This window comes from Epinephelus fuscoguttatus, linkage group LG14 (assembly GCF_011397635.1).
Source record: "Epinephelus fuscoguttatus linkage group LG14, E.fuscoguttatus.final_Chr_v1".
In the NCBI taxonomy this organism is placed as follows: Eukaryota; Metazoa; Chordata; class Actinopteri; order Perciformes; family Serranidae; genus Epinephelus; species Epinephelus fuscoguttatus.
Window position 1 is genome coordinate 7,627,472 of NC_064765.1, and position 26,158 is coordinate 7,653,629.

At 41.4% G+C, this 26,158-nt stretch overlaps 1 protein-coding gene across 2 annotated transcripts in view; it reads right to left on the reverse strand.

Moving 5' to 3' along the window:
* Nucleotides 1-219: 219 nt before the first annotated feature.
* Nucleotides 220-26,158, reverse strand: part of syt16 (synaptotagmin XVI) — a 52,428-nt gene continuing 26,489 nt past the window's right edge. For both annotated transcript variants that reach the window (XM_049596715.1, XM_049596714.1), the window contains exons 3-7: nt 15,769-15,999; nt 9,080-9,321; nt 1,589-2,053; nt 1,286-1,475; nt 220-541 (exon numbers count right to left, since the gene is read on the reverse strand). In XM_049596715.1, coding sequence (XP_049452672.1) covers nt 228-541; nt 1,286-1,475; nt 1,589-2,053; nt 9,080-9,321; nt 15,769-15,999 — 1,442 coding nt within the window. In that variant the 3' untranslated portion in view covers nt 220-227. The remainder of the gene's footprint in view (nt 542-1,285; nt 1,476-1,588; nt 2,054-9,079; nt 9,322-15,768; nt 16,000-26,158) is intronic.

Sequence of the window (26,158 nt, forward strand, 5' to 3'; positions counted from 1 at the left end):
AGGAATTTGTTCCTCAAGTTGACACCAAATAACCAGCCAGGTTTGATGTTGATGTGACGATACTGGAGAGCGTGCTCTGAGAAAGCTACGTCCTTGAATCCATCGCGTTTGAAACCACATGCATCATCCTGTCCGCACATCAAATCAATCATTCCTCAAGAACTCCAGCGCAAAAATAAACTCCCTTTCTCTTTGAAAAAAAAAAAAAATCCTATATTGTGGTGGCGTTATGCCTCCAGCAGGACATGCCAGCGGCAAACCTGCTGTCCTCGACTCTCCTTCATGTCCTGCCAGTGGAGCTGCTCCTCTTCGCCGCTGCTGTTCTGGCCCAGAGCGACCCAGCCCACCATCTCCTTGCGCTTCATGCTGCGGCGGTTGTAGATGGAGACCAGCAGCGTGACGTCTGACAGCTGGAACAGCGCCACCTGGAAGACGAAGGTCTCCTTGTAGACAGGGTTGGGCTGGCCGCGACGCACTGATGTCTTACAGCGAGAGATCTCCTGCCCGACCGAGTTTAGCAGAGTCAGACGCCCATAGGTGTCTGGACCAGAGGGGAGGAGGGGTGAGGAGAGAGAGGAAGAAGGAACGAAAAATATTGATGTTTGTTGATTCTTTTTCTGTCATGTTGGTAATCAAATGTTAACTCGTTTTTCCCTGTCACTGAAACTTAGGAGAGGGTTCTTTAATTTGTGTATGTAGAGAGAAAAGTTTAAAAATAAATATGTAGAAGTAACATATGTAAAATAAGAGTGGGAATAAAAATAGACACTATACAAGATCAGTGAAACTCCGATGTACCAAAAGGTTTGATTTAGGGAGATATGTTGGCAGAAATGAAACATAATAAGTACGTTTTCTTTGGTGAATAATCATCCGAAAATAAGAACGACTGTGTTTTCATTACCTTAGAATGAGCCGCTCATATCTACACAGTGAGCAGCTCCTCGTCTACTGAGATTGCCATGCTTCTACAGTAGCCCAGACCGGACAAACCAAACACTGCACCACTAAACTGTGCATTACAGGAACACCAAAGAAAGTTTTAGGTTCATTTAGAAACTGTGTCCGCCTTACACTGAAAACACTGACAAGTTCATTTCAACTGTAAAATGTCCTGCTCACAATTCTGTTCCTGCTCCTAAGAATACATTTCAATTTGTTCCTGTAAGACAAAAGTATCGGCCGAAATGCCATCAACTCAAAGTATATATCAGTATCAGTGAAGCTAACATTTCCCTGTGTGTCAGAGTGTACAGTGTCTGTGGGTGTGAGGCTCACTGCAGACCTGGTGGTCTATTGATGGCCAGGTTTCTGAAGTGGCTGCCCTTGATGAGCTCCACCGACATGCGTCCTGTGGTGGCGTTGTAGGTGAGACCCACCAGCAGCTCGGGGACGCCGCCATGAGTGAGAGACTGAGTGGACGAGGCGCTGTCGCTCTGTGACACAGCAGACAGGCTCAGCTGGGAGTCCACGCTCTGACAAAACACAGACAGAGAAACACAGTGAGCAGCAGGAAAACAACTCAGCAGATATTTACACAAATCTGATGGCTGAATTACAACACTCTAAATACTGATGTACGTTTCACCTTGAGGTTACTGCGAGGCTCCATGACCAGTGTCGTCTCCATCGTCCCTCCGTCCGGGTCCAGCCCACCTAAACGCAGCACCTTCTCACCCATCATCCGCTCACGAGACATCCGAGAAGGTCCGAGTGCGTACAGCCTGAACCTGATGGCCGTCATGTGCAGGTCTGACGGCTCCAGGCGTGAGAAGCGAAATGTCTCGTTGAAGTGTGGCAGCGAGCCTTTCTGCACTGACGTCTTGTGGCGTTGTTTCTTGGAGGGGAGCAGGACCATGTGCACCTGCCAGGAGTCCATGCCGCTGCGGGCCTTGTCGGGGACGTCCCGGGCCGCGATCACGGAGACCAGCAGCTTCTCTGTGTCGGGCCGGTACTCCAAAGAGAGGACCAAGTCTCCACATTTAGAGATGGGGGTTCGAGGGGATGAAGTGGCCGGCTGAGTGGAGACCTCATCCTGGGGAGGATGCTCTTGCTGAGAAGGAAGGAAGAGGAAAAAAGCTCACTGAGCTGCATGTACTGTATAATGTGACTCAAACATGATTTAGACCCCCTCAACACCTTGGAATAAAATGTGTTTTGGGTGATCAGATTGGAATGGGATTGTGCTTGACCAAATCAAAGTTCAGGTGCAAATGCATCCAAAACACTTCTTTCCTCACTTAGCTCACTTACTTTCCTCCCCCTTTTCTCAGCGTTGATACCTGACTGAGTCCACATGTTCACCTGTATTTAGACCCTGAACACCATTTCTTTCTTCATCATCCCATGGGGCCGCAGTGCTGACTCAAACCTGTGTGTTTGCTCTCCCGTTTTTTTTGTTTAAACTACAAGTTCTTCAGTCTGAAAATAAATCTTTGTGTGTGCAAAAGGAACGTTTCAGTGGCTGTGCATTCTGATCAGTGCCCTTTTTTAATTAACCGGATGCAGTGATGGGTGATTGACTCGTGTTTTGCCTTGGTGACAGAGATGTCGGCTGGACAGAGAGACTGGATCTCAATCAGATCTCAATGTGGACACTAGAGACACACACTAATACTGGGAGTAAATGTAGTCAGGTTAATTCATATCTAGATACAATCTGGATGTGAGGTGTGAAGGGAGTCTTAGTGATGTCTGATGAGAAAAGATGCTGAATAAAGAAATAGATAAATAGGAAATTCAAGACAAAGTCCTCACAGACGGAGTTGCTGAGAGGCACTTATATTCTATGAGAAGCTTTTAGTGGTCAGGGTTGGTAACTCTTATTTTTAACCACCCATTTGAACTGACTGTCTCTAGTCCCACTGCTGCGGTCTATTTATAACTACACACACAATCAGCTGAGATATGAATAGAAAGGCAACAGAAGAAAAAGGGCAAACACAGAATCATTTGGACATTGATTGCTTCCAGCCGCCCTGATTCCCCGAGCATGACGATAACTGCATCAGCTGGATGAACAGATCCATTCTGTTCCTCAGAAACTGAGGGTCCAGGAAATGACTTCAGGGTAACCCAAATATATATTATATGTCTGTTGTGTATCAAACACTCATCTTGCAGATTTAAAAGGTGATTTTAAAACATTTGCACCTTACTGTACATTACACAGTTGATTCTTTCAAGATTAGCGTCTTTGCTATGCTATATAACTGTATATTTTGCATTTAATGTTGCACTACTTATGTCCACCTCACACGTGAATATCTACAGTAAAAAGTCCTTTCACCTTTTATTAAATTATTGCTGATAATCATATTGTATGTATTTTTTTGCTCTTTAATCTTTGTCTTTTACCCAACGATTAATACACTCATTTTTCGATTCAATACATGAATAAAAATGTCAGACTGCTGCACTAGAATCAAGAAAAATTGCACTTGATTCTTGAAAAATTATGGAAAAACTTCTGTGTGCTTGGTAATGGGTAAAATAAGTGTTACTAATGATACATGTTTCAATTTGTTTAAAAGAAATGAGTTTGTTGGGGACAAAAAAACCCAAAAACAGACAAAAGTATATCAATAATTGGCAAAGCAGCTCGTTCAGAGTGAAATGAGCTGATTTCTGATTATTTTGTAAACGTAAAAATAAACTATTAGTCGATGATTAAGACTCACAATCACGAATGGTTCTGAGAAACCTCTTCTCAAATGTTCAGAGACACAAACTGAGCAGAAATCCTGTCACAAAGGAGAAATAAACCTCCTCCTCTTCTTCTTCTCTACGCAGCCAGTCTCCGCTTCCCGTACAGTCAGCCAACACAACATCAATTGTTGTCGAGTGTTGACAGAGCGGGGCTGAGTGTCGCCGTCGACATGGCAACGGCAGAGAGAGATAAGATAATCACAGAGCCGCTGCTCGTGTCTATTGAATGTGCAGGTCAGGAGGTCGACACATGAAGAAGAAAAACACAGACGCTCACCTGATAAATGTTTACTACTTCTTCCTCTGCAAGGAGTAAGAGAGGTACTAAATATTACTCCTAGTAGTGAAAAGATTTCTTTATACAGGATTCCAGTTTTATGCAGCTAAAATCTGGAAGTCTTTCTGAAGATGTGAGACAGGCCTCTACTCTGACAATGTTCAAATCTAGGCTCAAAACAGCTCTATTTCACTGTGTATATGACTGAAAAGATCTTATCTGCACTCTTCTCTTTTAAAGTTCATTTTATAATGATTATTTATGTTTTTATTTTGTATTGTGATTTTAATGCATTTTCTTGTTCTGTAAAGCACTTTGAATTACTTTGTGTACGAATTGTGCTCTACAAATAAACTTGCCTTGCCTTGCCTTGCCTTACATAACTATAAAAGACTCCAAGTAAAAGTCCTGAATACAAAATATAAAAGGTTTAGTCAGGATCCACAGAAGTCACATGATAACACAGTTTGTGTTATCATGTGTTTGTGTTTATGTTTACCTGTTCAACTTCGTTGTCCTTATTTTATTTGTATGCCTATTTCTGTGTTTGTACATTGAGAGCAACAACAGGGTCATATTCTTTGTATGTGTACACACTTAATGGGCCATTAAACACACACTGGATGCGTCGCGCTGCAGCTCGTCAACAGACCATCACGCAAAGTTATTACGTTTACTGACAGACCTGTATGTTCTCTGCATAGGCTTAAAATGATGTGCGGACAGCCCCCATTTAAACTTGATTTTCTCACCTGAAGAGCCGATCTCCAGAGATATTACTCGCCAGGCATTATCTTTTCGTCCATTGTCTTTATAATGACGGGATTGTGTATCGTTTCACTTGGAACATTTCTTGACCTCAACAAGTCTCTCCTCATCCATTCTTTGTCACACACGAGACATGGCAACAGAAACAGAGTTCTCTTTGCATCAGCGGTAAATAGAGAGGAGTCGAGCTGCCATAGAAGCAGAGAAAAGGAGCTGCTATGGTACAAGCAGAGAGCGAGTGGGGGAAACAGGCTTTTAATTCCAGGAGCAGCACAGCTGGAAATAGGACGGTGGCGTATAGTAGAGTGTGGCTCAGGACACATTTTCCTGACCGAACCCGACTTTATGATTTTTAAGTCTGAACCCACCCCGAGCCCAACAGGAGCCCGAGCCTGATAGCAAGTTTTATCTAGCTTCCTCCATTTTCATTAGTTCAGTCTGAATATTTACCGCCTCCTGCCTGAAATTCAACAATTGGCCTGTGTTGCGTTCAGGCGTTGTCACGCAAATAACAAATTCCAGCACTTGAATAGGTCATAGCACAACACAGCAGCATGTCAAAAGTTGGCTGAACCTGAACTGAGCAAAGCATGACATAGCATTTGTTATACGAACCCGGCCTGGCCCGACCCAGCGTATAGTGACACAGGGTGGTGCATTCTGGAGCGCTGGTGTGTGTCTTGTCGGGGTTGTACGCTAAAAGTAATAGGGGCATATTTTTTTGCACGTGGCGTTTCCTGCCAGTGTGTTTTGGCATGTTTTGCATCTAGGAAAAAATCAGGTTTAAAAAAAAAAAGACTGAATATGTGCTAATTTTAGCAGTGCTTTCAGACGTGTTTGCTCTGATGTTACTCTGTAATTAGTAACAGTAATTGTGATTACAGCAGCATTTTAATAGCACTACTTGTTGAGGTAGTGGTATTATTATTAGCAGCAGTAGTATTACTAGCTTTAGCATTAGCAGGGGCAGGGCTGTTATATAACTGTATAAATAAACTGCTACAACATGGCTCTCCCCGGTTTTCTGTAGCTCCACTGATCCAAACTCATTCGTTATTTATGAAACGTTTCTAGATGTCAGTATCAGCCCTGTGTGTGTGTGTGGGAGGTGTTTACTGCACAGATTGCTCCCAATTTCCAAGTGTGATTCAGTGACTGAGAGGTTGTTAGATTCTACATTCTCACTCTCCTACATGTACAAACACACAGAAATACATGTTAAGTAGATGTATGCACATATTTATCACACTTTGTTTACACACACACACACACACACACACACACACACAGGGTGCTTATTATTCATGACTTTCTGTTTGTTAGCCAACGCAGCGTGGAGAGCGAAGGAGATATCAACTATTTATACAAAACCTCGAGGCCTCAGTGAGCCGTGTTTGGTTTGTTTCTTCCGAAATGAACCTGAGAGGATAACACGGCAGAGTGATAATCCTCTCACAGCTGAATGATGATGATGATGATACCTCTGCCAAGCATGATGGGTAACAGCAGGGCTATGGTCAGCTCACTGACCCCGTTAGGTAATCCCTGCCTTGGTTATTTATATATTTATTTGCTGGGTATTGTGAGCTGAGAAAGTGTGGAATGTTGAAGTTTTCTCGAGATTTGTTGTTAAGTTTGCGAGGTCTCAGTGTGAGGTAATGTGTGAGGTCTCAGTGTGAGGTAATGTGTACACTTGTAGAATTAAAACAGAAATAAAATCACTGAAAATAACTTGACTTTTCGACTAGCTTCTTACTGGTTTTATTGATATACGCAATGGGGTCCTACATGAACACACTCCTCACTGGTTTGACGTGGAAATCATTGGGAAAAGGTTGTTTTATCTGGTGTAGCTGTCAAACAATCAGAGCTTTGTAGCTAAGATTAAAGGGATAGTTCTGATTTTTTTTGAAGTTAGGTGGTATGAGGTACTTATCCATAGGGTTGGCAATCATTCCGATTTTCCGATACCCCTTAGTTGCAGGAGAGAAATGCTATTTCTTTAGAATAGATTTGAAATTCTAGAGGGGAGGGTTTCACCATGAGCCCCTTCAGGTTTCTCACCTCTCCTGCTCAATCCCTGCCACGTTTATTTTTATATACTTGTTTTTATCACATCCTGTGTGCTAATGAAATTCAAATTAAAACACAGGCGTATTTCCAGGTGGCAATCGTGCCACTCCACCCCACGGGCCCCAGGGCATCCGCACTGCCTGCACTGTCTATATACAGTATCCACCTTATTTTTCACAGAAACACGGAGGCAAAACAGAACGCAGCCAGCTTCCATTTTTTTGTGTGACACTTCCAGTCCAGCACTCTTACCACTGTGTAAATGGGAATCGCCTTGTTGTTTACCTTGCTGAGTTTACCTATATATACGTATATATCACATTTTTCACGTCACTATATCACCGTTTAGACTAATCTGATGTTTGTAAAGTCTATAAACACAATGACTGAACAAACATTAGTATTTTCTCTGTGTGTAATTAATAACATGGTTATCGTAGATTAGCTGGGCTAACCGTTAGCTGTTAGCCATTAGCCGTGTCTGTAATAACTCACTAAATTCACAAAGTGGCCCGTGAAAAAAAAAAAAAAAAAATTCCAGCGGATGTCTTAGTTACAACATGATTGAGCTAATTGGAGTAGTTTCATGTCGTGTCCGACAACGGGAGGCTTTTAACGGATGACGATCCTGACGTTAGCTTTGCTGCTAGTGTTAACGTTAGCTGTCCCTGTCAGCTGCAGCCACTGAGGCTTTCTAGACATCGTGATTTCCCAAAACTGAATAAATACCACACATAGCAACACAAAACTGCTTTGCTAGCTCAATCATGTTGTAACGGCTGGATGGTTGATGCATACATGCTGATTCAGGTGCTATCAGAGACGATCCGCGCATCACTATGGCTTCATGATCAACTCAGTCAATTAAAACAACCCGTCCTGTGTTAGGAGTGTATGTCGCCGACAGAAGGAAAGAAAGAAAGAAAGAAAGAAAAGGGAAAAAAGATAGAAAAGCAGCGTACACCTCACATATTTATTTCTCACAGTTGCGCGCACGTTTGGCTGGCATGCAGAAGCACTGTCTGTGTGTCGAGGGTGCGAGCCGCAGCTTCAGCTGCTCAGGTAGAGAGGCTGTGTAGCCCGGTGTGTTTTTTCGCTGATTCGGTTCTGCAGGTTCTCTGCTGGTACACTGGAGATGGGGATCAAGCAGTTTGTCTCACTCGGGATAGATTGTGCTTTTTTGGTTCATAGTTTATGACTGACGTGCGAGTTATTCGCGTTTAGAAGTAATAAATTTCCGTTATATCGGAAACGTGGGCACAGTTATCTATACAAAATACACAGACTAACTAACTAACTGATTGACTAACATAAACAACTAAAAATTGAAAAAAACATAGCTTGCACCGTTAGCTCCGGTAAGGGAAAGCATGAGGGAAAGAGGCTAACCGGAAGTCACGCACAAAAAACCGGAAGTTGATCGCTATTTACTTCCGTGTTTGAAAATAAGGTGGATACACCATGGAAGGTAACTCTGGGATGTCAAATGCAACGTCTCTGCAGCGCTGCATGCCTAACGTTAGCCGTTAGCCTCCAACAAGAGCTCTGATGTGATCCTATTCCCTTCAGAAGCTTCATAATCAAGCGTTGAACATCAGTGACTTTTTGGAGACTAAAATAAATCCAGGGCAATAAAATCCGATGCTGAATGTCTTCTGTAATTATCAGTGAGTTTTCAGATTAAAAATGAAAGCTGGAAAATGTTTAACTTTGGGTGAAATGCTGCACCTGTCACCGTCACCAGCCGTCCAATCACAGTGGAGGAGGGGCTGGACAAATACCATAAAGACTAACGATCACAGAGGTGCTGAACAACAACTGCATTTTTCGATTTGGTGGACACACTGTCTTTTTAAAGTAACAGTAGCAACTGTCCAACAAATGAGAATGTCCTCGGACAAGAGTATAACGACCATCCAATGGACCAGTGTTTACAGTCTTCTAGTTTATGGTAGGTATTATACCACTGATCAATAGGGACGCCCCAGGTCTTTTATGAATAGACACGTCCATATTCTGGGTTCAGGTAAGATGTGTCCTTTCTAGTTAAGGTATACATTTTCAAACTCATGAAGACCTCTCATCTGTACACACACACCTATTCTTTTCTTTTGGTAGGTGTGTGATTTCATTGGATGATTTTATATGAGAAAGTGTGATCGGCAAACCACTTAAAGGTTGGGGGAGTTTAAATTGATTATCTTAAGCACAAACAGGAACAGCTTAGAGTGCGTGCTTGACAAGCTGCAGTACCTCGGGGCTCCAGGTGGAGGAGCTGTCTGTGGCATCATTCTTGTCGTAATCTGCAGGCTTCTCCGTGTCCTCGCTGCCATCTGCGGCCTGTCGATTCATACTCGGGACTGGACTGTCCCTGGTGCTCGATGCCTCCAGTGCAGCCGGTCTGTTCGGAGAGACCGCTGACGGCCTCTTGTTCTCTTGTGCCGCTGCAGAGAGCGGGTCCTGGAAACCCTTCGGCGGATTCTGAGCCTCCATGTCTGCATGAGGAAGGCAACAGAGGAGGAAAGTCAGCATTAGGCTCCTCTGGTGGTCGGATTCAAATCTGTGGGTGTGAGCACAGTCAGTTTGAGAAGGGCTGGGGTTAAATAGCACGTTTTAAAATCTGAATCAAGTTTTGGACCCACTTAGTGGATCAAACCTGATAGAGTTTGTCAGATTCATCAGATTGTGCCTCCCACATTTGCAAGTGAAAAAGGTTTTTCAAAGATTTGACATCAAACTGCAACAATTAGTCGATTAGTTGGTCTACAGAAAATTATCAGCAACTTGTTTGATAAATGACCCTTCACTAAGCCCCGCCCCTTTGCGATGGTCCGACAAGCTGTCGAAGTAAGCATGGAGCCCACACTGTAACTAACTGCACTCCCTGAAGAAATATTATCATATTATTGGAGAAGTGAAACAGTGATTCCAGAGAGAAGCAGACAGAGGGGTGTACAGTCTGTGTTTGAAGGATATATCCAGGATGTCAAACTGACTCAGCAGCAACAACAGGTTCAAAAGACAAAGATAGTTAGAAGCTAAAGCCGAACTATAGGCTACAGATCACAGTGTAAAAGTGAACCACCACATCACTGCTGATCGCCACACAAGACAATGAATATAAAGGGAAACTTTGCTGATATTGAACCAGCTCTGTGGCATCACAGAGTTATAATCATTAAAAAGCAAAGGCAGCATGTGTATACATTCAGTAGGCTGTATCTTCAGTAGCTAGCTAGCTAACCCTACACTTTCAGGGTTTGATTTTGGTTTTGGAACAGGGAAGAAACGTATATCTTTTTCCAACCTCTCCAAGTAACGAGTATCATTAATACACGACATGCCCCAGGCACAACATTTAGCTCCAAATCCACGAAACCAGCCTGAAAATGAAGGAAATCTGAAATGATGGCATTAGAGTCAGCCGTGTTGTTGGGTGGCCCGATGCTACACTATGATTGGCCAGTCTGCATCTGGGGGTGGGACTTAGCGAGGAATCAACTGATTAACAGATTCAGTTATTCTTCATGCAAAAAATGTCAAATATTCTCTGGTTTAGCTTCTCACTTATGAAGGGAAGTTTTTTGTCATATATGAGAGTAAACTGTGTATCTCTGTGTATTTTTTTTCATAATTTTGTTTTTTACATTTAATAAACTTGACCCTCAATCAAAAAAATAATCATCAGATGAGTGGAGAAGCCAAATAATCTTCAGTTGCAGCCCTAGTTTGAACCCCTCCACCACGTGCTAACTTGCTAACTAAATAGCATCACAAAACAAATGTTCAGACCAAATTAAGCTTCCTTCTTTTAGACCAGCAGCTGGTTGTTGGTGGGTGGTGACATTCTTCGCTTGGGGTCACTCTGTCTCAACTGGTAATTATTTACCGTCTTTTAACGAGGTAACACACACACACACACACACACACACACACACACACACACACACACACACACACAGGCTGATGACTCACCCCAGCCTGTTGCCATGGCCAATGCTCTATGCAGCCATTGATATAACAGTCAGACCAACCTTAATGATGGTGAATTGGAGGTAACTGCTATTGATTGGTCTGAGGTACGGCCTGTTCTCCGAGTGTCTCTGTCTCAGGAAAGGCCAAGGTTTGACAGATTACACAATATCTACTCAGTTAACACCCTACACTCACAAACAAGGTTTCTGTAGCTTCTTTTAGACATTGGAGACTCAGTTAGATGGTTTACCAGAGGACACAGTGTCAGTGATACATTTGTCATCTTTACGGGATTTAAAGGAGGACAATTTGGGTTAATTTTGGTTATTTACACATTTAGCCTTTGAGTTTGTTGGGACAGAACAAACTAGTTATCTGTGTGAATTTCTGGATCACTACATGTCCAAACCAACTGCCAGAACAGATACTGACATCTTATGTTTCTGCCAACGTTTAAAAGTTTAAACTTAAAGTAGAAAAATAACATAATTTACGTTTCAACAATGCTGTGGTTAATGTGTGGCTGGTTTAGGCACAGAAACCACTTGGGTATGGTGAGGAAAAGATCATGTTTTGGCTTCAGTTAATATACTACGTCAATTTATAAATGTTGATATGATACATATGAAACATACAAATGTAACATAATACTACCCGTGGTAGTATATACATACAATACAAACTTTTTCTTCTGGTGACTGGGCTAATTTGCCTCACACAGAAAATGTACCTGCTGCAGAGACAGTAGCTGTACATTTATAAAGTGTTTCATCATGTCCCAGGATAAGATCAAATATTTAACCCAATAAAAACTGCACTTTGATGTGCATTTGCCTTAATTCACTCCACCTTGAACAAACTCGCTTTTTGCATATTAACATCGACTCTGTATGCAGTCGTGTTGTTTCTAAAATCTGCTTTGCACTGTGTGAGAACATCTCTCTGTGCAGTGATCAAAAGATGTGAGTTTGTATGTATCTGTCAAATTTAGTCCACACAATGTTTTGGAAAACAAGAACTGTACTTTTTAGACCCATACAAGTGAACGATGAGCAATTTTAGCATATTTCTAATGAACAACTAGAATTACCGCCTTGCAGCTGGAAGCCTCCGCAAACCAGTCAAGTTGCATCTACAGTTTACATCCATGTCTGTGAAAACATGAATGCTTCAGACACATTTTCAACCGGGCAGCACAGAAGATCTATACAATCAGCACAGTTTCAAGATAGGCACCCAAAATTAGAGCCAATAATTCAGTGTCTGACCAAATGTTTCCCCTTCTGTTCCTGAGATATGACGTTGAGTAATGGCCAGAAAAGTGTTTTATGCTGAACATCATGATGTCACAGTGAAGACCTTGACCTTTTGACCTTTTGGATATATAATAACATCACTTCATCATTTTATCCTATTAGACATTTGTGTGAAATTTTGTCATAATTAGAATTATTTCTTGTGTTATGGCCAAAAACATGTTTGTGAGGTCACAGTGACCTTAACCTTTGATCACCAAATTTTAATCACCTCATTCTTGAGTCCAAATGGACGTTTGTGCCACAAAACTCTCTCAAGACCTTCTTGAGGTATTGCATTCACAAGAATGAGACAGATGCAAGGTCACAGTGAGTGTGAAGTTTGACCACCAAAATCTAATCAGTTCATCCTTGAATCCAAGTGAATGTTTGTGAGATATTTTAAAAAAAATCCCTCAATGTTTTCTTGAGATAGTGCTTTCAGAAGAATGTTAAAGACAAGGTCACAATGACCTTTACCTTTGACCATCAAAACTGAAGTAGTTTCTGTGGACATTGGCGACAAATTTGAAGAAATTCTCTCACGGCATTCTCGAGATTTTGTGTTTACGAGAATAAAATGGACAACCTGAAAACAAAATGCCTCCTGCCACGGCTATCACTGCCACACGGCATAAAAATTGATTGTTTAACCAATATTTATTATCGATTAATTTCAATTTGAGAACTCAATACGTTAGAGCGAAACACAGCAGCCACAATACAGGATACAGATTTACATCCACAGCATGCCATTCACCCAAAGGAATTAATTTTTGGCACTGCTACCTCTCACTTTCACTGAGATAACAAACATCACTGGTGGGAAATGATAATAATGAACATTAATTCTTAGTAACTTGACCAAAAATTACAAAATGAAAATTGTGGCTGTTGTGTGGTTTGTGTCCTCTCTGCAGGCTGATGCGAGTACTGCCACAGATAATCTGGACACATGTACATACAACAAATTCCTTTACAGGGGTATGATCCAAAAATGCTTTGTCAGGGTATCTAAAGGCATTTGACGCTTAAAATGAATGCTTTTTAAAACATTTTCAAGATATTTTTTAACCAAATTTAGGACCAATTTTTGGACAAATAATTTTTTTTTATCTCATTAGCAATAGTTTAGCAATGCTGTCCAGTATTTAATAACCTTTTTTGATGTCTTTTGTCTTTCTTTTTTAGAGGAACTAATGTTTTGTTGCAATTTGTCCTGTGTGGCTTTAAATCGCTCCGACTGAGGCTTCTGTAAAGATTTGTGCTTTTTTGTGCTTCCTCTTTTTAGTTATTCACATTTATAAATGTCAGTGCGTGTGAAGCAGGAGATGTGGTTTGATCTGTTGGGTGGGAAAATATCACCACCAGACCGAGACGGTGCTGCATGACTGAGGCTCAGATGATAATCCAGATTATGTTTTGGCGGATGTTGGGATTATCATTAATCACAATTTTTAGGAACATTTTAGGAACCACGTTACTTAAACTTTTGGCAATCTATGTTTAATACTTAACTACAGAAATCCATGATGTTAGATGACATGCAACTGCATCACAACTCGTCGGGTTAATAAGAGCAAACAAAACAAAAGTACAACAAAAGGATGACCCCAAAAAATTACATTAATATGAAAAACACTATTTTCGTATCTCGTCTTTTTGTTCCTCATAAATCCCTTATCTTAATCTCATTAATTAGTTAACAAACCTACTAATAAGACTCAAACAACAAACAAGTTAATTCAACAAAAGTGAAAGACGAGGAATAAAAGCTTCTCTCTTTTGTTTGTTCCCTCTCATCCTCCCCCCCAGGTCGCTCTTAAAACACCGGAAACCAAATGACAACAAACAAATGTCCTAATTAATGCTGCTGTATGTCCACACGTTCACAAGCAGACACAGCGGTCCAATCACACTGAGCCTCCCTGAGCTCTTTACAGCCTCTAATCTGCAGTAAAAACGTTATCTGGGGCCTTTTGGCTTATTGACACAGGGAAGGATTAGTGCTGGATCCTGCTGGGTTTCTGTTTTTAGGAGTTTCAGGTCTCTCGCTTGACATACGACAATCTGCTCTTTCTGACCCTTCGCATATAAATGTTGTAGCAAACATTATTTTCTCAGTGACCTTCAACAGCTCTTCCTCGATCTCTGCAACAGAACTTTAACAACCTACTGGGACTTTAAACATTATGTGTTTGTGCAAAAAAAAATAAATAAATAAATAAAAATTATATGGTAGTACAGTGTCAACAGGAGAAAATGACTTAAGCTAATAATAATTTTAAAATCAAAAGGAAATTATTATCATAATTTGTAGTTTAGTTTAGTTTATTTAGGTCATTTTCCAACTTATAAAACCCAAATACACTGGTAGAAAGACAATAAATAAAAAGAAACAGGACCAAAAGGTGTAGGCTGAAGCTTTTACTTATTGCACCTACCCTTTTAACATTAATTATTTTTGTCAGCTCCCTTTAAATTATACAGAACAATAAAAGAAAGTAAAAGAAATTAAGTATATATAGATTATATAGGCCACATTTTAACAGGTAAATACAATACCCTAATGATTTTAGAGCAACCTACATTTCTTAGATATTGGCAGAAATGGAATATAATATAATAAATATGTTTGCTTTAGTGTATAATCAGCTAAAAATAAGAACTGTCATGTTTTCGTTGTCTTCGAATGAGCTGTTTAAATCTACATAGGGAGCAGGTCCTCGTCCATGGAGTCCGCCATGTTGTTTCTACAGTAGCCCAGAACGGACAAACCAAACACTGGCTCTAGATAGTGTCATCTGCGTTTTTGTGTTGGCCACCGTAGTTAGCAGCCCCTCCACAATGAGCAGTTTCGAAAAGATGAAACTGCTTTATTCAGTGTTTTTATCAGTTTAAATCACCAGGTCCATTCATTTTGGAGAGGAAGAGACCTCTACGGATGATTCACTTCCTGAATGTTTGAATCTTAAGTTATCAGAAACAAATGAGCATAAATTAGCAGGTGCTGGGCTAGCAGGCCATCTGTGAAGAGCCAAATAACGTTGGAGAAACATTGATTTGTAACATGAAACTGCTTTATTCAGTGTTTTTATCTGCTTTGATCACTTGGCCTGTTTGTTTGGAGAGGAGGGGTCCTTTGCAAATAACTGAGCTCCCAGTAAGAACCTCCTGAACGTGAACAGTTAAGGAAGAGTTTACATTTGACAAACTGGAAAAGTTTCAGCTGATGGCAATCTGCAATCGTCTAAATCCTACACACTGCTCCTTTAAATACACAAGGTCATAGTTGTCTAACTAAACTTTAGACTTGCTCATGTATTTGAAAATTATGCATGCATTGTGCTGCAATGTTAAAAATGTAAGGTATGAAATTAAAGTGTTTAAATATGTCACAATATTAAAACTTGTCTAGAAAACAATCATTGGATAAAATAACCACACATTAATATAAATATTTTGTCTAACCAAGTTGCAAATTGTGAATAAGCATGGCCTACAATAGTTGTATATACAAACTAAAGCGATAGTTGTCAAAGGTATACTGGTGTGGCCTGCTCTCTGACATTTTACAATTTTTATATAATTTATATGGACGTCATATCCCCCAACACTACAGTGAAATGTGTGGAGGAAGATGGCGTGTTGAGGTAAATTTTGGGAACCCACCTTCACAGTCCGATGGCTCAGTGCTGCCCTCCTCCTGGTCCGACAGTCGGGTGAATTTGTGGCGTCGGCCCAACGACAGCTGAGTCGGCTGCTGGTCGCCGCTGTTTGCTGCTGCTGAGGTACGAAAACTCTGCGAACGTGACACCGAGATCTCAAACTGCTTCAGAACCTCGTCTTCACTGTCAGAGGAGCTGCTGGCATTATCATCATCATCGCCACCGTAGCTGCTCACTGGGGGGAGATAAACACAGGGAAACAGAGGGGGTGATGAGGAGGAGAAGCTGGGAGAGGAGAGAAGCAAACAAGGAAGAAAGGAGAGGAGTGAAAGGCAAAAGAGGAAAGGAGAGGAGGAAACAAGGAAAAGGACAGGATGAAACAAGGAGAGGAGAGGAAAAGACGAAACAATCCAAAAAGGAGAGGAGAAGAAGAAACGAGAAAGGGAGGAGAAGAGGAAACAAGGAAGTAGGACACAAGGAAGAAAGAAAAGGAGAGCAGGAAACAAGGGAGGGGGCACAAGGAAGAGAGAGAAGGAGAGGAGGAATCCAGAAAAAAGGAAAGGAGAGAAGGAGACAAGGAAGAGAGGAGAGGAGGATGCAGTTTATAGAGTAAAGGGGAAGAGGACATGGAGAAAGGAAAAAATAGGAGGAAACAGGGAAGAAAGAGAAGTGGAGGAGGAAACAAGGAAGAAAGGAGAGGAGAGGAGGAAACAAGGAGGAAAGGAGAACATGAGAAAGAAAGGAGAGAAGAGGAGGAAACAACGAAGAAAGAAGAGGAGAGAAGGAAACAAGGAAGGGAGTAGGGGAGTACACAAGAAAGAAAGGAGAAAAGAGGAGGAAACAAGGAAGAAAGAGGAGGAGAGGACAAAAATAAGCAAGCAGAGGAGAGGAGGACACAGGGAAGAAAGAAAAATAGAGGAGGAAATAAGGAAGAAAGGAGAGGAGAGCAGTGAACAAGGAAGAGAAAGGAGATGAGGACACAAAGAAGAAGGTCATGAGGAAGAGGAAATGAAGGAAGGAGGAAACAAGACAGAAAGAAAAGTAGAGGAAAAAGGAAGAGAGAAGAGGAGAGGAGGAAACAAGGAAGAAACAAGAGAGAGGAAGAAACAGGGAGGAAAGGAAAGAAGAGGAAACACTAGAATTCAGTCAAAGATAAGACGATAGAGCTCAGTGCTCTTAACTGTAAAGATGGAACTACAACATCATCTGTTATATTACATATGACAGATATATCATTATACGTATTATTATACATGTTCCACTTCTGAAACAAAACCTCCTTTTCTGACGGTCTCTGTCCAGTACATGAGTCTACAGCAGAGTCTGACTGACGGCTTCCACACAGCCTGAACTGATGTTAACAGGCAAACGCACCAGAGTTTGTTTCAACCAAACCAAACAGTTAGGGGTGAAAAGGAAACAACATATAGAAATTCTAATCATATCACTACATGCGATGTTTCAGGCACCAACCCTTCATCAGACATGAACACGACAGGGAGACACACCTCTACATATACAACCAATGGTGGTCACCCAATAGATCATGTGATGACACACGTAGCTATACCGAAACCAAGTGCAAACCAGTACAAAATTACACCTGTTCACCTTCATTTTCCAACTAGCTGCTGATTTTGCCACCTGTGGCGCCGCCATGCAAAGCACACCTGCCTATGGGAGTCTTTTAGCTCAAACTATCAGAGTGCGCCTTGTAGTTGGTTCAGATGGAGGTCCGATTTGGTTCCCACCTCAAATGAACCACTCTGCAATAATATGCAACCACTTCCTTTAAAGGGTCTCACTTGTTTATGATGAATCGTACCAAAAGAGGGAAAATGAACCGAAGTTAAATTCAACCCAGGTTTGAAAATTACTGTTATCTGGGTCAAAAAAGTCCATCTCCAACAGTATCAGCCAGCTCTCAGCTACAGTATAATGAACCCATTTTGTGCACGTGAAATAATCGCTCCTTTATGAGATATAAATGCTCATAAAATAAGTGAGGAGAGAACGAATGCTGTTTAAACCCACACTGTCGCATTAGCAGCACAAAGGGTCGCTCCATTCACATCATAATTTGATCATAATTGGATAGCAACAGCTGAATGAGTGACGTGGCGGTGGAGCGACCGGCCCCTCCTCTCTAAAGTGCAGGTCACTCTGCCGTCTCTTCTACCTGAGCGATTGCCATGGTTACCTACGGAGCAGGAAGCTGTCGCTCTGAGTGGGCGAGCGACGGCTGATTGCTCTGTTAACTTGTGTCTTAAAAAGCTATTCGGAGGCGGAAGCTCTCAGAGTGGAGTAATGTGGCTTAATGATTACATGCAAATGCCACACACACAGACACACACACACACACACACACACTTACACAAATACATGTTCTTCCACACACACTCAAATACGCAGGGATACAAAGAACATTTCCCACACGCTAAATGAAAAAAGGCTCCTTTATAAGTTAAAGTCCTCGGTGTATATAAATATTTAATGAGTAGATATACTGTGTGTTTAAGTATCAAAAGTAAATTATAACAGTGACATATATTGTCCTGGTGGCCTGAGAGTTTAAGACATTGACCATGCAATCACAACGTCCCCAGATCCAGTGGTGGAAGAAGTATTCAGATCCTTTACTGAAGTTAAAGTACTAGAAATACACTGTGAAAATACTCCACTACAAGTCCTGCATCTACACCTTATTTCAGTCTCATGAGCAGAATGTACTTATCGTATGAAATCTAAAAGCATTCACCAGAGGTCGACTGATTCATTGGTTTGGACAATTAATCTGCATCGGTAAGACATTATATAAACCATCATTAATGAGGGAACAGGGCTCTGATGGCAGTCAATAGCTGTAACCTCCACCTTTCACATGGGTACGGCTGTAAGGTTTTTGCATGGAGAACTCCACGTGCAAACATGTGTGCTTTTGATTTTGGAATGAACTGTCCCTTTAATTTGTTTAATTAATTTTAAAATCAATACAACTAGAGATACATGGTTTTCACTGGACAGGAAGAGAATAAAAAAATCAGTAAACAGTATTGGTGTGAGTGAATCATGGCTGCACTGCATGAATATGACTGGACTTTACTAATGAGCTGCGAGCCGAGCAGCTGATGAATGAGCCGCTGATTACTCACCAGCTGACGCTTCAGTTCTCTGACTGACCTGCTCCAACAGTTCGCTGCTGGATGTTAATGAGAGTGGTGGGATGTAACCAAGTACATTTACTCAAGTACTGTACTTTAGCCCAATTTTGAGGTACTTGTACTTTGCTCGAGTATTTCCAGTTTATGCAACTTTACATTTCTACACAACTACATTTTAGAGGCAAATACTGTACTTTTTACTCCACTACATTTAATTTACAGCTTTAGTTACTACAGCAAAATGTTAATACAAAATCCACTAACACATTATGATATACTATTAAATATTAAGCTGGGAAAAATGAAGAAAAGGAGGAAGGAAGGAGGAAACAAGATGGAAAGCAGAGGAAAAAGGACACAAGTGAGAGAGTAGAGGAGAAAACAAGGAAGAGAGGAAAGGGGGACACAAGGAAGAGAGTAAATGAGAGAACGAAACAAGGAAGAGAGGAGAGGGGGACACAAGGACGAAAAAACAGGAAAGGGGAAATCCAGAAAGAAAGGAAAAGAGAGAAGGAAACAAGGAATTGGAAGAGGAATTGGAGAGGGGAGAAAACAGGAGAAAACAGGGAAGAAAAAAGGAGAGGAGGAAACAAGGAAGAGAGCAGAGGAGTACACAAAAAGGACAGGAGAGAAGAGGTGGAAATGAGGAAGAAAGGAGGAAACAATGAGGAAAGGAGAGGAGTAAACGAGGAAGAAATGTGAGAGGAAGAAACAGGGAGGAAAGAAAAGAAGAGGAAACACTAGAACTAAACACCAGTAAAAGATGCAGTAATTAAATCAGCTCATATTTTATATATATATATATATTTATATATTATTCTGAAATAGGTCAGTACTTTTACATTTGGTATTTACAGTTTATTTAGATGCTAATACTTTTGTGTTTTAACTTCAGTAAGATTTAGAATGCAGGACTAAGTTAGGACTTGTAACAAAGTGTTGTTAAACCTTGTCCTAACTTCTTGCATTGTTTTCCGTTGGACTGTCCTAACTTAGCGCGAGCAACGCAGCACGCAGTTTTGAGATGAACTTTTGTCGGACACCCTGTTTCTATTTCATTCCTGTCGCTCGTTGAGAGTACCTGCATGCATTAGGAAAGGCTGATTCATGAGGCTGATATGAGGAATTACAGACACGATACCTCCTTATTCCACCACAAAAACCTAAATAAGTTGGCATCTGGCTGGAGAGAGCTCACCAGAGAGCTGAACGTTTTTGGTAAGAATTGTGTGGGATGCAGTAAAATAGCTTGTTTTACAAATTTGAGATGGTGGTTTGATAAAGTATGGAGGCTACAAGAATGATATCTATAAGTTACCTGCAATAGCATTTGTGTGAGTATGAATAATAAGGAAGTACGTACTCACCCACCTTTTCAGTGGTTACTCGAGAGTGATAGTCTGATGTTTGCATCCAGTTAAGACATGGTGTTACACTGTGGTATTGCTACTGTTACTCAAGTAAAAGATCAGATGCCGTATTCACAAACATTCTGAGAACACTCAGAGAGCGCCTAACTTAGCCTCTTAGGGGAAATTCTAAGAATTTTCGTAGAATTTCGTCACTAGGAGCGACTCTTAGCACTAGGAAGCTTCGAGAATACAGCCGCTGATTTACTTCTGCCTGCCCACTTGTCATTATTTAACATAACTACTGTGTACACTTCTTCTCACTCTTTGGTGAAAGTACAACATGCTTCTTGCACTTTAAATATATTCATGACAGGCAGTCTAAACTTTGAACGACTACATACATTAATTCTATTCAACGTAACTCACACACTCACACACACACACACACACACACACACAGTCATTTGAATCGTAGATACATAGAGTTGATGAAAAGAATAATTTCCGTTGTGAAGGTCAGATGCGACCTGTTCATCTGAGACATGTGCTCAGTTTGTAAAGACACACGTGCATCTTACTTTTCAATAACGTTGTGTCATACTTAAGTCATTCATAACCCTATAGATGAAAAGAAACACGTGTGTACAGGACACTAACTCACTGGAAACGTGACAACCTGACAGAGCACATAAGCAGTGATCCTTGAGTGGAAGTAACAGTACAATAATAAAAGCATACATATGATTTAAGTCCCACTTCTTCATGGACATGCACCACAGTCAACAGCTGGATGGATCATATATCTCCTCATCATATTCTGATCATTTAATCTCATTAAGTAAACCTTTAAAACCCTTCAGATGATGCCAAGCAAAGACTGTTGCTCTTAGTTCCAGAAAACAGGCACAATTTTAATTTCACAACAGTGTCATAGTTTCTTTTGTCACTTTTGTTACCCTAGATTTACTGAAAGTAACACACTGTTTTCATTGTTTGCACCAATGAAACTATTTAAATCAGATTACAGAGTCCAGCTTCAAACTACATTTTTACATATAATTTGACTAAAACATCACATCAACATAACATAGCATACCTAGAGCCCCTACCTCGTCCGCTGACTCCAAACAGGATATGTTGTTTGTTCAGGAAATCGACTGGAAATACCAGAGACTCCACCTGCTGCAGGTGAGAACCAACAAACCAGCACAGTGTTTGCTCAGTGTTTGACTCACAGTCTTCACCTGGATTCAACCATCCGGCTGGTGGCAGTGTGACTTATTCTTTCTTTCTTTTTTCAAATCCGATTATAAAGCAATAAACTGGGGAAATCTGAGTTCGTTTGCAGCTAAAAATGCAACCAAACTTTTGAGTTAAAATGATTCACAGCCAGAGTTAAACAAGTGTGCAGGATTTACCCTCTTCAGCCCACACGGAGGAAGCTCTCACTGTCAGGTTTTAACCATTTTTACAAGCATTATTGTTTCAGCTTTTTTTGTATAGTTCAACACTGAAGTGATATTCCACTCAACATGTTTACAGTATTAAAAAAATATTTCCTCCTTGCCCAGAGTTAGATAAAAGGATTAATACTTCTCTCATATCTGTCCAGCGAACATGTAGCTGCAAAATATTCTCGCAAAATTGTCTCTCAGCTGGACCCTAAAAATAACAGGTTTTCCTTGACCTGAACAAACAGACATAGTTTTTGTTCGCAAATTAAATTATCTTTGGTATATCTCTTTCCAACTGGTGCTCAGTAACATACCATTCGCTCCTCATGGTTCTCTCCTGCAACTGGACTGGATGCTGTTAAGTCCCCAAACTGGACTCCTCCCTCCCCCCCAGCTGCACCTTGAGATCCTGTCCATGACTATGACTAACAGAACTGGTGACAAGGGACAACCCTGCTGGAGGGCAAAACCAGGCCAGCTGTTAGGAAACACAGGCAGGGGGACAACTGGGGGGTGGGTCCCTATACATTTTTATACTTCCTGCCAATATAATCCAAATGATAGTATGTCCACATGTATTTTGTATCTACTTGTATCTACTGTTAAGACCTTGTTTTCTTATTTTGAAATGCAGAGGTAGTCACATGTGTCCTGGGCCAAAAACAAATAATTAGAGAAAAGTAAAATCAAACACTGATAGAGGAAATTTTATCATTAGGTCAAATCAAGAGTGAACAAATATTTTTTCTCTTTTTGCCCACTCGATCTCGAGGCCACTTTGATTAAATACTGCTCAAACTGTGTGCAGAACTGAAATAGTCCAATGAGTATATGGCTGTCAACTTTGAGTTTTCCAGTCATACCCAACTGACCTAGTTATTATAATTATATATAATTACCCAATTTCAAGACTGTTTGTGGACACCAGTATGCAGAAACATTTAAATACACCATTTTGAAATTTTTGAAGATAGCATAACATGATTGATACCAATGGACACCTTAGGTCCTGTAGTTTACTATGATCACTGTAGCTTTAAAACTGAGCCCAATACAACAGGTTTTATTTGCTAATATTAGTCTGCCTCGCCTCTCACCATCAGCTCAGCCTGTCATACCTGCTCCTTCTTTATCTTTTTTGCCAGACATGTGTCCATTGCCTCTCTTCTCCTTCAATTTCTTGTCCTCTCTTTACCCTGACTTTTCCATTAGGAGCCCCTGATGTTTGGTGAGATATTCTGACTTTGCTAATGAGGCAGCAGTCTGTCTCACATGTTTAAATTAGCAGCACATGGCACACCTGACCCATGTCAGATGGACTGAACCATTTCACAGTACCTGCACGGGGTTAGGAGTATCAGATGGCATGTTGAAATGTGTTGTCATGTAAATACATATAGCGTGTATTGTTAGTGACTTAAGTCAGTAAGTAAGTTGTTGTACTTGATCCAATTTAAGGGTCAACCATAGACCTTTTCATGGGCCCCCTCTCGGCCTGGGATGGGGTCATCTGTACCCTTTCACACCCCCTGACAGTAGGCCCGTTTCCACAGCAGGAACTTTGGGGTAATTTTAAGGGGCCAGGGCCGTTGGTGCGTGTCTCCACCGCAGGAACCACCCCCGAAGGACAGAGTTCCGGAACTTTTACAGAGGCTAAACAAGTCCCTGTATTGGAGTAGGTACTGAGAACGGCCCCGAGAAACTCCTGGCTGGGGCTTGGGGATTACTTGGTGCTGACTGGATATACTCAAGGCAGAATGTGACGTTTTGTAAATAACAACATGGTTATCGTAGATTAGCTGGGCTAACCGTTAGCTGTTAGCAGTGTCTGTAATAACTCCGGTCACGGCCCGTGAAAAAAATATTTTTTCCAGCGGATATCTTAGCGACAACATGATTGAGCTAGCAAAGCAGTTTTGTGTTGCTATGTGTGGTATTTATTCAGTTTTGGGAAATCACGATTTCTAGAAAGCATCAGCTAACAGCAGCAGCAAAGCTAACATCAGGACGTCATCTGTTAAAAGCCTCCCGTTGTTGGATACGACATGAAACTACTCCAGTTAGCTCAATTATGTTGTAACTAAGACATCCACTAGCACAGCTCTCACTTAAACAAGGACCAGGTGGCTCGTAGCAACGAACCTGGTACCCCATATTCAGGCAGTACCACCCACAAGACTCCCCAGTGGACAAAGTCATAAGCTTTCTCCAAGTCCACAAAACACATGCTTACTGGATGGGCAAACTCCCATGAGCCCTCCAGGAGCCCTGCAAGGATAGAGCTGGTCCCCTGTTGCACGGCCACGAGGGAATCCACATTGCTCATCCTGAATTTAGGGTTCGGCACTCAGTCAGAGCCTCCTTTCCATCACCCTAGAATAAACTTTCTCAGAAAAGGATGAGCAGTGTGATACCCCCATAACTGACTGAAGCACAATGCTGGTCTGCCACTCCACAGACCCTGTGCCCAACCTCCACACAACACTGAAAAGGCATGTCAACCAAGAGAGCCTTACAATAGTGTCACCAAAAACACAATTAATCAAGTTACCACAGATCATACACACAGTGAACCTACAGCTTTTGGCGCAGCTGAAGTCCAACATGCAAAAACACTGGTATGATCCTTTAATGTAACTTTTTGTCATACTTCAGTGACCTTTGCTCCGTGCGCTCGCAGTGTTTGAGAAGCGCAGTGTTTGACAAGTGGGAGGAAAGGAAGAGCTCTTCAGAGTGATGGAAAGAGAGAGAATAAAAAGTACAAGTGTCCTTTTCTCTCTTTTGTCTTTCTGTACTTTTTTCTCTCTTTGCTGAATTTTTCTTCAAGGTTTTCTATGTTAATATTTTCGTTGTGAGCTGCTGCAGAGCTTTGTGGCAGTATGTGGCTGACTCACTCAACTCTTTCTCTCATGCATACACACTCGCCCACAGGAACCACTGCACAAATACAAACTCACCCACGTCCTCTTTCTCCGTTACTGGAGAGTTTAATTGGAGTCATATAATGCATACAGGAGTCACACGCTCTCTTTCTCTCTCCTACTGAGATGTTTCAGGTTATATAAAAGGTGAGCCTTGACTAGAAAGCCGCAGCGCTCACAGATGCTCTCATATTCAGCTCAACCTTTTAGGAAACAGTGTCATTGTCTTTCTTTCGAAGGGAGAGATTAGAAGATCGTTAAATGTCAAAGGAAGATTCCAGCTTATTTCAACCTGGCGTATTTCCCATTATGTGGCTATTATGGCTCTATGGGTCGTGCTAACTTTGCTCTCGCCTCCTCCGATGTGAGTCATTTCAGACACTTGTTTCGGAGTCTTATTGAAAGTAAACAAAAAAAACACACACCTGAAACGGCCATTATGGTGTTGTTTTGTGCCTGTCCTCAGTAGTTAATGTGCTGATGGAAAAAAAGAAAAGAAAATTTGAACATCTACAGCTCAGTGAGAACTGTGCAAACTCTAGCTGCTGCTAAAGATCATGTGATATGACTGACAGCTACAGAACAGCTACTAACTGAAGCTCAAGATGCACTACTTTTCAGATGTCTGCAATTTCCAGATTTGGTGCCATATTGTGTCAGGACAACATGGTTTCCTCCCCAGAGTGTCAAATATGGCAGCTTGGTCAGTGAGCCTTTTCCACTGTCACTTTTGGCCACGCCGAGTCAAGCCATGCCGATCCAATTTGCGTTCCCATTTTCAATTCAGACAGCTGTGCCACACTGAGCTGCAGACGGACTGGGTCACCCGCCCTCAAGCAGGTAGTGGTGGTGTCTCACCTTCTCCCTCTGAAACACGTGTGTGTGTTGCAAGACTCTCCTCCCTTATGTCTGCAGGAGACCAGAGAGAAAGGTGTTGTTTAAGAGTCTCTGTGTTCAGCTCTCAGTACTTTTGTAGCCTCTAACTGAATCTCTGTGGTTTGGTGTTTAGTTTCTCTCCTGCGTCCTGTTTTTACTTTACATATGTGCTTTATTTCACTGTTTCATGTTCGCTATCTGCTGTATAAGAAGTTGTATGAAGTTGCTGCTCGAAAGCTCATCTCGGCTTCACAATAAAAGCTTTACATAACAAAATAACGGGGGACTTTTATTGTGAAGAATCCACAAGAAATGAAATGTGTTTATTACTGAATTAGTGGAACTTTGTTAGTGACTTTTCTTCAATAAAGGCAAGTGTAATGGTACAGCAGGGAGGAAGAGTAAAATCAGCTCAGCTCCAACAGGTAAACTTCTTTTACAGTACCTGCCCTGCTGTGGAAAAACACATGCAGCAAAAATAACAAGGGACTTAAACTGCGGATCAGCCCGCTGCTTTTAAATGTCATCAGTTGAAGACACACCTTCAAGTGGGTAGCCCTGTTTTAAATGCAATTCCCTGCTATGCTGAGCTGATGGCCCATACCAAGCCAAGCCAAGCCAAGCTAAGCC